Genomic DNA, 14085 nt, shown 5'->3' with positions numbered 1-14085 from the left:
GTTCTAGCTGATTACCCAGTTACTAAGAAACTTTCCTAATTGTTAAAAAATTAACAGTGATTCAAAATTAAACCAATACATTTTAACAATATGAAAAAATTAATCAGATTTTCACCCAAATTTGTTAAGTCTACACCGCTGTCAGAGTACACACTGCAAAAACATTGATCACATAAAGACTGACATAATGCAAGTGTATTTATGGTTTGTCCAGCATCTGCAGATTTTCTCTTGATTATGGTTTATATTTGACATCACCACTGGAAACTTTGAAAAATGTCTTGTGTATTTGAAGTAACAAGTTAATATTTTTAAACAAGAAACTTCAGGCTACCTGCTAATATTAAATCCTTAGCTGAGCTAACTTTAGCTGTGAGTATCTGGGGCCAGGTCATATTGATAGCCATTAGATACCAAAGTTTCTCTTGTCACTACTGCCATTAGAAAGGAGGTACAGTCCCACAACAACTGGCTCCGGAACAGTGATTGTCCTCCACTCTTCAACCATCAAGGCCTCGAACCACAGCAAATAACTTCACTGCCTCACTATTAAGGAGTCTACAATTTGTGTTCTCAATACTTATTGCTTATTTGTTTATTTATTTATTATTATTTTGTTGTATTTTTATATTTTCTCAGCTCAAGCTGGTAAAGCCTAAGGTACAGGCATAGGCAAACATGCTCATTTCTCAAGTGCTGGGAACTTTTGGATAATTCTAGAGGTGATTAATAATGCCGCTTTCTGGAGATTTACATAAGTATTGCCCTGAAGGCCTAATTGCTATTTTTATTTATTTTGTATTTGCACTGCTTGTTGTCTTTTGGATATAGGTTGTTTGCCCATCTCTGTTGTATGTGTTTTTTATGGATTCTATTGTGTTTCTGTTATTACTGTGAATGTCTGGAAGAAAACGAATCTCAGGGCGGGATATGGTGACATATGTGTACTTTGATAATACATTTACTTGGAACTTTGAATTCTTGATTCTTTTTCGGGTGATCCTCTCCATTTACTTGACACTGATCCCGACGTTCTGCTTCGTGAATTTATTTTGAAACAGACTTTTATTTATCACTTACAGGGTGACTGCTGGGATCAACAGACAGTGTTGCTGTTTTAGAACTCCAGACACCCTCATTGGTGCCCTCTGTCGTAAATGACGAGTTTACCTATTCTCCCTCTGGATGCGTGGGTTTCTCCCGGTGCTCCGGTTTCGTACCACCCCCACCACCACCCCCGATCCAGCCTCTGCCGTCCCAAAGACCCGAAGGTTGGAGGATTAACCGGTTATTGGTAAATACTCCCTTTTTTGTAGCGACAAAAATATATTGAAGAGGAATTTGGTGAACTTTAGTGAAAGAATAAAATGTAAAACTGCTGGGAAGGAGGGGAGAGTGCAGCTGGTGTGATTGTTGTTGGTCGATATGGAGCCAGGGTACAGAATTTGGACTGTGATATGAAAAACTTAAAAAGATTAACAAGGGTTTATACATATATGGGTTAGATACAATGGTGACAAGTTATTTTAAATAAAAGCGGTAAAACCGGGCATTTGCTGCTGTAAAATAGTACAGCTATATTGCAGAGCAAACTAATGTGCGTGAGAGTTCCGCTGAATGCTGGTAGAGCCCAATGATGTGTCGTAGACGTCCATCTGGATTTTCTTGTCTGGGTTTTGCTTAGTTCGACGCAGTTCCTTGAAGGCATAGAAATAGTAAATCGCGTCCAGGCAACTATTGACATTGGCCAAGTACAAAGTATAATGCGTGGCGCCGCGCAGGAGTTCACAGTAATGTGCTGAGAGGAAACCATTCACAGTCAAGGTGTATAACAGTAGAAAAGTGTGATAGGGCGTGAAACAGATCAGGAGAGTGAACAGATTTGAAAGGAGGATTTTGATGCATTTATCAGTGCACTTGTCCTCGGTCTCACTGGTTCGATCCTTCAGGGTGAGGATAATGCGAAGCGCACAGAATAGCATTGTGAGCGCACAAAGCAAAAACAATGCTTCCAGTGGAGCGACGAAAGAAAGGTCCAAAACTTCTGGAGATAGATGGTAAAAACAGGACCCCGACTGACTTTTGTCGTAGACCTGAATGGTACATAAACACACGACAATCCAGATGACGGCACAGATTCCAGCGATGGCTCTGGGGGATGAGTTAGCTCTGGCATTGAAAGGATACACGACAGCTACGTACCGATCCACACAGATTAGAGTTATCACCAGGATACTAGTGTAAGTGTTCACGAAACTCAAAGACTCAAGAAATTGGCAGAAAGTTTTCTCCATTTTCCAGTCTTCCTTGACATGGAAGGCGTAGACTTTGAAAGGCAAAATGAAGAGTAGAAGGATGTCTGAGATGACGAGACTGACAACGTAGATTAAAGGCTTAGTCCGCCGTTTTATATGACAACATATCATGCACAAAGCTGCTCCATTCAACGTTGACCCGATAAAGAAGGTCGGCACAGTAAACAGCAGCAAAATTAATTCATGAGTAGAGTCCGAGTAATTCCCCGAGTGATTTCTACAATTCATTGCTGGAAACTAAAATGGACAATACCACGTCAGAGCTTTGACAGCTTATTCCAATCAGAAATCATTTCAGCATATTGCCACTGCCTCGTAATTCGGTTCCACCCGATCCTCACCTTCCTACACAAGGCTGATGTACACCCACTCTCACCTGTAGTCGGATCTGCCTTCTATATTCTTCAAAAGAAAACAACAGAGTCTCGAGAAGCGCTTCAGTTGGCCCAGATGTCTCACATGGTTTCCAGGACCCCGCTCTGAATACGTTAAGTACGAGAAAGGTTTATCTTAAGATGGTGATGTTGTTCCAATCAAAGGCGCTGCACGTACACCAAAGTCCGAGTCATCTCCGGTTCGATCTCTAAAGCTTGAAAGACACTTCATGTGAAAGCAGGCTGCGTGAACATTAGGAGTGCGAGTCGAACGCATTGAGGTCAACCCGCCAGAAAGTGGTCTCCTCTTGGCAATTGATTAAATTTTGTCACGTTCAGATAATAATTGCTTTTCATTCTATCAAGGCTTAAAACAATTTTAATTGTCAAGTTGTAATCCCGTGTCCTTTCTATTAAATAAAATAATAAATTAAATTCTATTGTCAATAAATCAATAAAATAATTATATCTCCAGAAAGTTGTGGGGACATCAGACACAAAACTCTCAGAAAGACTTTTAGAAAACCAATTTAGGTACAAGGGAATATGTAGGTGCTGTAAATCTTGAACACCACACACCAGATGCTGGAGGAACTCAGCAGGTCAGGCAGCATCTATGGAGGCAAACGAGCAGTCATGTTTCAGGTCCAGACACTTTATCAGGATTAGAAAGGAAGGGGACAGCAGCCAGAATAAAAAGGTGGAGGAAAGTGGAGGAATACAAGCTGGCAGGTGATGGGAGAGTTGAGGTGAGGGAATGAAAGGGAATGTGTGAGAAGCTTGGAGGTGATAGGTGTAAGAGGTAATGAGCAGATCATGAGAGCTGGGGAGAGGAAGGGAAGGGATGAGAAAATGACCAGTATGATGGAAAACAAATGAGGGGGAGATGGAGGGGATTGATTACGAGAGAAATGATGTTCATGAAGTTAGGTTAGAGACTACCCAGGTGGAATATAAGGTGCCGTGGTTCTAACCTGCATTTGGCCACATCGTGGCAGTAGCGGAGGCTGTGGACAGACTTTCTGGTGTGGGAATGGGAAATGAGACTAAAATGGAAGCCCGGAGATCCTGGCTGCTGTGGCAGATGGAGTGAAGGTGCTTGATGGAGCAGCCCCACAGTCTGTGTCGGGTCTCAGTGATGTAGTGGAGGATGTGCTGGGAGCAGCAGACGCAAGAAAGGACCCCGAAAGACTGCAGGTGAAGTATTGCCTCGGCTGGAAGAACCATTTAGGGCCGTGAGGGGGACGGAATGTTGGCATGGTTGCAGGTACAAGTGCCAGGAGGCAAATTGGTGGGGAGGGACAAGTGTAATTGTGAACTGTGAGTAGTATAAAAAGCATGAAGCATGAGAAGCTGATATAGATTGATATATCTATATCATATATAGATATAGATTGTCAATGATATCCATAACAACATTGAAAATACATTTGGATAGGTACCTGGAAAGATTTAGAGCAGGGTTTCCCAACCTGGGGTCCATGGACCCCTTTGTTAATGGCATGGTTTAGAGGGATAGGTGTTAATTGCGAGAAAATAGGACTAGCTCAGATAAGGCAATTTAGGCAACACAGATGAGATGGGCCAAAGGGCCATGCTGTATGATTCTGACTTTATATGTTGGCCTCATTGCAAAAGGTTTTGAGTGTGGGAGCAAGAATTTTTATTACAAGTGTATAGGACTTTGATAAAATCACACCTGGAGTATTGTTTACAGTTTTGATCACTGTATGGAAGAAAGAATACACACTGAAAGAATAAAACAAGGAGTGATCAAAGAGATTCCTGTAAAGTTGGGACCATTATATGAGGAGAAATTGGATGGATTAGGCCTGTATTCATTACCGTTTAGAATAATGCCATTGAAGCTATGGAACCAAGTTGCTGATGATATTTAAGAATGAGACGGGTAGATTTCTGGACACAATAAACATTACAAATAATAGAGAGAGGAGCAGCCATGATCATTACAAATGATGGAACATATTCAAAAAGCTAAATGGCCTAGCTTTATTTCTTCGTTTCTAGGTGACAGTATCTCATTCCAAAGAGGTAGGTATAGATCAGAATAGATGGGCAGTGCTTCGAGAAAACTGGCATGTGGCTGCCCATTGTAATTGAAGAGGTGGTAATCCATGTAAAAGCACAGTGTTCCACTTAACAGAGACAAGAAAAACAGGGCCTCCGTGGTAGTAACCTCTGGATTGCTGCCTGTGCCATGTGACAGTGAGGGTAAGAATAGGATGAACAAGCAGGATAGACAGAGGAGAATTGGTTGATGTTGTGTACATGGATTTTCAGATGGCCTTTGACACTGTGCCACACATGAGGCTACTTTAAGAGCCCATGGTATTTCAGGAAAGATACTGACATGAATAAAGCAGTGGCTGATTGGCAGAATGCAACAAGTGGGAATAAAGGGAGCACTTTCTGGTTGGCTGACAGACTACTGGTGTATCACAGGGGTTTGTATCAGGACCGATTCTTTTTTATCCTATATGTTAATGACTTGGATGATGGGATTCAGATTCAGTTTAATGTCATTTAGAAACCACAAATGCAATGCAGTTAAAAAATGAGACAACGTTCCTCCAGAATGTTATCACAAAAACACATGACAGAACAGACTCCATCAGAAAATCTACATAAGGTTTGGCAATCCCCAATCCAGAGTCCAGAGAGGCTGCTGCGTATTAATATCGCGCTACCGTCTAGCGTGTTCCCTGGAAAGGAGCTCCAATCCCACCAGACAAACAAGACCAAAAACTAAAGCTACAAGACCTGCACAAAACCACACAGTTACAACACATAGTTACAACAGTGCAAATAACAGCATAATTGATAAAAAAAAGAGACTATGGGCACAATAAAAATAGTCCAAAGATGCCAAAAGACTATTAGTCGAAAGAAACCACCACACAGTTTCCAGAAGTCCCCAGGGTCCCAACAGACTTGTCCTCTCACGCCGCCGGCAGAAGGGAGTACCCCCACTATGGACCTCCACGGCACCGCCCGACTCATCCTCGCAGACGCAGCACACAGCGAAGACTCCATTGAACCCAGCCTCGCAGACACGGCACACACTAAAAGCGACCTGGTTGCAGCGGACCGTCGCAGAGTCCATCGAGCCTCCGACTATCCCTCCGGCACAGCTTCTCCAAGCACCATCCTCCGCCGAGCGTTTTAATACGGTCCCACCAACGCCTATCGGCAACGCGACCCTGAGGACTGGGGGCCTCTTCTGCCCAGCAGAGTCCCGGACCTCACAGCAGCAGCAGCAATGAAGAAGGTCTTCCTGAGATTTTCAGATGTTCCTCCGTGCTCCCATGTCCATTTTTCATTTGATTACGATTACGCACGGCACCCCGCTTCACAATAACAGATAATCAGCTCCGGAGTGGCCGCTGCAAGCTACCGTAGCACCGCCATCTTGGATATCATCTTGGAATTGAAGGCTTTGTCGCAATGTTTGTGGATGGTACAAAGAATCGTGGAGTGGCAGGAAGTTTTGAGTAAGTAGAGAGGCTACAGAAGGACTTACACAGATTAGGAGAATGGGCAAAGAAGTGCCAGTTAGAATACCGTTTCAGGAAGTGTATTGTCATGCACTTTGATAGAAGAAATAAAAGCATAGACTATTTTCTAAATGGAGAGAAAATTAAAAAACCCGAGGTGCACAGGGACTTAGGAGGCCTTGTGCAGGATTCTCTAAAGGTTAATTTGCAGGTTGAGTCTGTGGCAAGGAAGGCAATGCATTGTTAGCTTCCATTTCAAGAGGACTGGAGTATAAAAGCAGGTGTAATGGTGAGGCTTTATAAAGCACTGGGGAGACCTCACTTGGAGTATTTATAGTGAGCAGTTTTGGGCCCATTATCTTCAGAAAGGATGTTCAGAAACTGCTGAGGGTTCAAAGGAAGTTCACAAAAATGATTCCAGGATTGTCATATGAAGAGTGTTTGATGGCTCTGGTCCTGTATTCACTAGAATTCAGAAGAATGAGAGGTGCCCTAGTTGATTGGTGAAAGGTCTCAATAGAGTGGATGTGGAGAGGATGTTTCCTATGGTGGGAGAGGCTGGCACCAGAGGAAACAGCCCCAGACTAGAGGGCTGTCCTTTAGAATAGAGATGAGGAGAAATTTCTTTAGCAGATAGTGGTGAATCTGTGGAATTTGGTGCCATAGGCAGCTGTGGAGGCCGAGCCTTTACAAATATTAAGGCAGAGGTTGATAGATTCTTGATTGGTCAGGGCATGAAGGGAAACAGGGAGTAGTTAGGAGATTGGGGCTAAGATGAATAATGTATCAGTCATGATGAAATGGTGGAGCAGACTCATTGGGCCAAATGGCCTAATTTGCTCCTATATCTCATGGTCTACGCTTGGCCCTATCCAACAGAACTGGACATTGAGCTCATCCCCAAAAGAGGACAGCCTGGCCAGGGAATAAATACTATAGGCAACAAAATGGAAAATTAAACATGGTAGGAAGTTACTTTCAATGTCAGCTGAGCATTAGGTTGAAACAAAACAGTCGATGAATTTGGAATTCACATCCTCAGCCTCCAAGTGATGCAAGAAGTTGGCTTAGACTATAAGATGTTAAGACATAGGAGCAGAATATGGCTATTCAGCCCATTGTCTCTGTGTTGTCATTTCATCATGGCTGTTCCTGGATCCCATTCAACCCCATACACCTGCCCTCTCACAATATCCCTTGATGCCTTGACCAGTTAGGAATCTATCAACTTTCACTTTGAATATACCCATGAACTTGGCCTGCACCACAGTCTGTGGCAGAGCATTCCACAGATTCACCACTCTGGCTAAAAAAAATCCTCCTTACTTCTGTCCTTAAAGGTCGCCCCTCAACTTTGAGGCCGTACCCTCTTGTTCTGGATGTATCCACCAGAGGAATCATCCACTTCAAACACTTCAATGGAAGAAATATTGCGGGAAAAGCTCAGGGCATGGATCAACAAATGGAATCATGATACTGTAGCCATTAGCGAAACTAGCTTGCAGGTAGGGTAGGACTGGCAGCTCAATATTTAAATGCAACAGAGCAGGAGCAAATAAAGGGTGAGAGGTGGCACTACTAGTCAGGGAAAATGTCACTGCAATGCTGAGTCAGGACAGACTGGAGAACTCATCTAGTGAGGCTTTATGGGTGGAACAGAGGAACAAGAAAGATATGGGGCTAAATTATAGACTATCTATCAGTTCATGAAATTTAGAGGAACAAGCTTGTAGAGAGATTGCAGACTGTTGCAAGAAACACAAGGTTATTATCTTAACTTTTCACATATTTTCACACGATTTTAACTTCCCACATATTAACTGGGACATTGATAGTAGAAACTGGGATGAGACAGGACAGGTGACAGCAGTTTTTGTAGGGGTACATTTTACATCTAATGATCATAATGCCATTAGTTTTTTCAAAGTAAATATGGAAAAAGATAGGTCTGGTCCACGGGTTGAGATTCTAAATTGGAGGAAGATCAATTTTGATGGTATTAGAAAGGATCTGGCAAATGTGGATTAAGACAGGCTGTTTTCTCGCAAAAGAGTACTTGGTTAAGTGTGAGGCCTTCAAAACAATGCTCCCTCTAAAGTGTGTGCATATGTATCCGCACTCATCTTTTGCTACCAGCACACTAAGGAACTTAAGTTGTGCACCAAAGGTAGTCACCCCCTATGTCATTGGCATGTTAAGTATATTTCATGATCGTACACAATCACATTTCCTTTTCTGGTTTCTGATGCAGAGATTATTGACAATGTGGAGTATATGATTATTTTTCTGCAGATTTTAGAATTGGCTTTTTTATAGTGTTTTTATTGAAGAAGTTATTGATTCCCTATGTCAGATCCCAAAGAAGCAAAGGACATAAAGCGCAAAAGAACTGTTAGTTCATTCAAAGTGGAAAGGCTAAATGAAACACTGGAAACAGCTACACTGAAAGCTCATGTGGTCAGAAACATGCAGCGATGAAAAATATTTTTGTACAATACCGAAAATGGTGTCACCTCTATGCAAAGGTTGCTGGAGAATTTGCAAGGGGGAAGAAGTGGAGTGACATTTGGGAACTTGACTTTTTAAAGCACCATTTAGCAAGCAAATCACATATGGCTGACATGCAAAAGCTTTGGCAAGAAAATCCTTCCTTACCTGCTCAGGCTTTCCATGTAAGTTATGTGAAGGTGCAGATGGATTAGTGAAAACCCAGAGGAGATCAAAGTTCTTCTTGTCAGTGTTCTGCTAGCTGTTAAAATGAATACCTTTTTCTATAAAATTCAATGCACACATGTTTTTGACCCAATGCAAAAAACTGCACAGCACAAGATTTTTGTGTACAATGATCATTACAAATTGGAGGGAACATTGCTTCAAAAGTTAAGTTTTGAGAGTACAAAACTTGTATGTGCCTGTCAGAAGAAAAGGCAATTATAACAGGTTTAGAGAATCTTAGTTTTCAAGAGATATTGAAGCCCTGTTTAAGAAAATAAAGGAGGTTGATAGCAGGTATATGCAATTAGGAACAAATGTGGTACTTATGGAGTATAAGAAATGCAAGAGAACACTTAAGAAAGAAATCAGGACTGCTAAATAAGGCATGAAGTTGCCCTAGCAGAAAAGATGAAGGAGAGTTCTAAGGGATTTTACAGAAACATTAAAAGCAAAAGGATTGCAAGGGACAAAATTGGTCATCAGGATTATTAGAATGGTAATCTATGCATGGAGCCAAAAGAGATGGGGAAGATCTTAAATGGATTTTTTGCATCTGTATTTACTTGAGAGTTGGACCAGAGTCTATAGAAGTGAGGCAAAGTGGCATCAACTTCATGGACCCTACACAGATTACAGAGGAGAAGATGTTTGCTATCTTAAAGCAAATTAGAGTGGATGAATCCCCAGGGCCTGACAAGGTGTTCCCTCAGACCCTGTATGAGGCAAGTGCAGAAACTGCAGCAGTTTCCCAGCAGACATATTTAAATCATCCTTAGTGATAGGTCCTCCAAGAGGACCACAACCTTGTCATAGTTTGGAGGCTTACGTGCCTCAATGACCCAGAGAGCTATGTTGGCTGGAGTCAGGGCTTTCTGCTTAGGCTTTCGGTAGGATCACCTATGCCAAACCAGTCAAAGATAGACAAAGATTGGCCCACCTGTCCTCCAGATTCAGGGGTTCAGCTCAGGGCTAGCCTGACTGGTAAAACAAAATTGTTTTGGAACCAGCAATGAAAATTCCTTCTACATCTAAGTGTGACAGTAATCCTGAGTCTGCACATGGGACTTGCGTCTTTGACTGTAGTGAAAACTGACACAATGAAGGAAGCCCTGAGCACCACCAGAGATGGGGGACCTTCATTGTTGCCCTAAACACCAATGCATAACAGGTAGTAAGTAAGTAACGCACAAAATGCTGGAGGAACTCAGCAGGTCAAGCAGCATTCATGGAAAAGAATAAACCATCGACGTTTTGGACTGAAACCCTTCATCGGGAGTATTGGATGAGAGCTAATGTTGTTCCGCTGTTTAAGAAAAAACTTAGGAGGTTATAGGCAGTGAGCCTGACATCTGTAGTGGGAAAGTTATTGGAAGCTATTCTAAGGAACTGGATATATGAGAATTTTATGGCTTTGTGTGTTGTAAGTCGTGTCTAACCACACTTAGAATTTTTTGAGAAAGCTACCTGGAAAGTTGATGAAGTAAAGGCAGTGGCTGTTGTCTACTGGCATTTAGCAAGGCATTTGACAAGGTCTTGTATGGGAGGTTGGTCAAGAATGTTCAATCACTTGCATTCAAGATGAGGTGGTAAATTGGAGTAGACATTGGCTTTGTGGGAGAAGCCAGGGAGTACTGGTAGATAGTTGTCTCTCTGACTGGAGCCCTGTAACTAGTGATGTGCCTCAGGATTCAATGTTGAGACTGTTGTTGTTTGTCATCTATATCAATGATCAGGATGATGAAGTAATTAACTGGATCCGCAAATGTGCGGATGACACCAAGATTGGGGGTGTAGGGAACAGTAAAGACTATCGGAGCTTGCAGGTGAATCTGGACCAGCTGGCTAAAAAAGGACTGAAAAATGGCAGATGGAATTTAATGCAGGCAAGTGCGAGGTGTTGCATTTTGGTAGGACCAACAAGGGTAGGTCTTGCATGATGAACAGTAGGACACCGAGGAGTGCAGTAGAACAAAGGGATCTGGGAATACAGGTCCATAATTCATTGAAAGTGGTATCACAGGTAGATAGAGTCGTAAAGACAGCTTTTGTCACAATGTCTTTCATAAATCAAAGTTTTGATTACAGGAAATAGGATGTTATGTTGAAGTTATGTAAGACATTGGTGAGGCCTAAGCTGGAATATTTTGTGTAGTTGTGGTGAACTACATATACCTGTCTGGACACGCCCCTCAGCTGACTGCTCCTGTGGCTGCTCCCACAGACCCCTGTATAAAGGCGATTGGAGGCACTGCTCCTCCCTCAGTTTCCAGGATGTTGTGTGGTGGTCTCTTGCTGCTAATCATGGTCTCTTACAGCTAATAAAAGCCTATCGTTCGCCTCCCATCTCCGAGAGTTATTGATGGTGCATCAATTTTATTAGCTGCAATTTTAAAACATGGAGAGCATTTTACAACTAGTCAAATTGGACATTGATCTTCAAGCTCCCGAAGCAGCCATTGCCTTTGAACTCTGGCTTGCATGCTTCCAATCGTACCTGGAAGAGATTCGCGTGACTGAGCCTGCTATCATGCACAGAGTTCTCCTCTCCAGGGTCAGTCCGCGGGTATACTCCCTAATTAGGGACCTGCCGACCTACCAAGGGGCGCTGGACGCCCTCAAAAGTCAGTACCTGCGGCCGGTGAACACCGTCTATGCAAGACATCGCTTAGCGACGCAGCGGCAGCGGGCCGGAGAGTCAAGTGCTGAGTTTGTCCGGGCCCTACAGACACTCGTCCGGGCCTGCGACTGCAGGGGACTGACGGCGGAACAGCATGCAGAGCTGGTATGAGACGCCTTCGTTACGGGGATCAGGTCAGTGTACGTGCACCAGCGGCTGCTGGAAAACGCCGATCTTACCTTACAGTCTGCGATCCAGCTGGCCGACATGCTGGAGACTGCTCTGCACAATGCTGATGCTGTCCAGCCGTGCGATCTCCCGCCGGTCCTATGGACGCTGTAGACCCCGCAACCCGCCGGCGAATTGATCACAGCTGCTGCCACTCGCGAGTCCATGAACACCCCGCAACCCACCGGCGAATCGACCACGGCTGCTGCCAGTCGCAAGTCCGCGCAGTGTTACTTCTGCGGACTCGAAAAGCACCCCCGAAAACGCTGCCCGGCCCAAGAAGCTACCTGCTCTACTTGCGGAAAGAAGGGCCACTTCGCCAAGGCCTGTAAGTCTAAACCACGAGCAGGGTCGAGCAGTGCCACGTGCAAGGCATGGGGGTCGCCATCTTGGTCGCTGCCATCTTTGTCGGCGCCACCTCACCCCGCCTCTGACCCACGGGTGCTTACCAGGCACCAAGACGGCGGTTCAACTCTGGCCTCCGTAACCCTCGACCAAAGCGCTCCACATCAGCTCGCAAGGTCAATGATGGACATCCTGGTGGAGGGGCACAGGACTAGCTGCCTGTTTGACATGGGCAGCACTGAGAGTTTTATTCACCCGGATATGGTGCAACGCTGCGGATTCGTGACACAGCCGGTAAGTCTGAGGGTCACCATGGCTTCTGGATCGTATTCCACAGACATCCGGGGGGGGGGGGGGGGTGGGGGTTGTGTAGCGACATTGGTGGTGTAGGGCACAGAATATCGGGACTTTGCGTTACTGGTCATGCCTCAACTGTGTGCCCCTGTGCTATTGGGGCACGACTTCCAGAACCACCTGAAAAGTGTGACAATGGAGTATGACGGGCCCGTCCCACCAATCACAGTCAGAAATCCTCAGTTTTGTGGGGCTTCGTCATATACCCTGCTACTGACCACACACACACACTGACCCGCACATCCCACCCAGCACCATGCCAACAGCCGCGCTACTGACACCACTTGCAGCCTCTCCACCCTCAAGATCCCTCTCCCATTGCTGTTCGCCAACCTGACCCCCGACTGTAAACCTGTGGCAACTAAAAGCAGGAGGTACAGCTCGGGGGACAGGGCCTTTATTAAGTCAGAGGTGCAGCGGCTGTTCAGGGAGGGGATTATTGAGCCAAACACAAGTCCTTGGAGGGCCCAGGTGGTCATTGTTCAGACAGGGCAAAAAAATAGGATGGTCGTGGACTATAGCCAGACCACCAATAGGTTCACGCAGCTTGACGGATCACGGATATGGTCAATCAGATAGCTCAGTACAAGGTGTATTCGACAATAGATCTGAAATCCGCTTACCATCAGCTCCCCATCCGCCCAGAGGACCGCCCCTACACTGCTTTCGAGGTGGGCGGCAGGCTCTATCACTTCCTGCGCATCCCCTTTGGTGTCACGAATGGTGTTTCTGTCTTCCAGAGGGAAATGGACCAGATGGTGGACCAGTGCCAACTGAAGGCCACGTTCCCATATCTGGATAACATCACCATCTGCGGTCACGACTGGCAGGATCACGACACTAACCTCCAACGATTTTTCCACGCGGCCAAAGCTCTTAACCTCACCTATAACAGGGACAAGTGTGTGTTTGGAACCACCCGACTTGCTATTCTTGGGTATGTCGTGGAGAACGGGGTAATTGGCCCCCCGATCCCAACCGTATGCGCCCCCTGTTGGAACTCCCTCTTCCCACCACCCTCAGAGCCCTCAGATGGTGCCTGGGCTTCTTTTCCTATTACGCCCAATGGGTCCCCCATTACGCAGACAAGGCCTGCCCCCGGTCAAGTCCACCACATTTCCTCTCTCAGCCGAGGCCCGCACGGCCTTCAGCCACATTAAAGGGGACATTGCCAAAGCAACAATGCATGCAGTGGATGAGACCTTTCCCTTCCAATTAGAGAGTGACGCCTCCGACTTCGCGCTGGCTGCTACCCTCAATTAGGCAGGCAGGCCAGTAGCTTTCTTCTCTCGTACCCTTCAAGGCTCTGAAATTCGGCACTCCGCGGTGGGGAAAGAAGCCCAGGCCATAGTGGAAGCTATTAGGCACTGGAGGCACTATCTCGCCGGCAAAAGGCTCACCTTGCTGACCGACCAGCGCTCAGTTGCGTTCATGTTTAGCAACCAACAGTGGGGTAAAATCAAAAATGATAAAATTTTGCGGTGGAGAATCGAACTCTCCACTTACAACTATGATATCCTGTACCAGCCTGGAAGGGTCAATGAGCCCCTGATGCCCTATCCCGGGGAGCATGTGCCAGCACGCAGCTTGACCAGCTATACGCTCTCCATGCAGATCTTTGC

At 45.1% G+C, this 14085-nt stretch overlaps 1 protein-coding gene across 1 annotated transcript; it reads right to left on the bottom strand.

Moving 5' to 3' along the window:
• Nucleotides 1-1592: 1592 nt before the first annotated feature.
• LOC140724585 (G-protein coupled receptor 35-like) lies at nt 1593-2543 on the bottom strand. Its single transcript, XM_073039013.1, has one exon. It carries the CDS (start codon nt 2541-2543, stop codon nt 1593-1595), a length of 951 nt encoding a protein of 316 aa, XP_072895114.1.
• Nucleotides 2544-14085: the final 11542 nt, after the last annotated feature.

This window comes from Hemitrygon akajei, chromosome 3 (genome assembly GCF_048418815.1).
Source record: "Hemitrygon akajei chromosome 3, sHemAka1.3, whole genome shotgun sequence".
Lineage (NCBI taxonomy): Eukaryota > Metazoa > Chordata > Chondrichthyes > Myliobatiformes > Dasyatidae > Hemitrygon > Hemitrygon akajei.
This window is presented reverse-complemented; position numbering and strand designations above follow the sequence as displayed.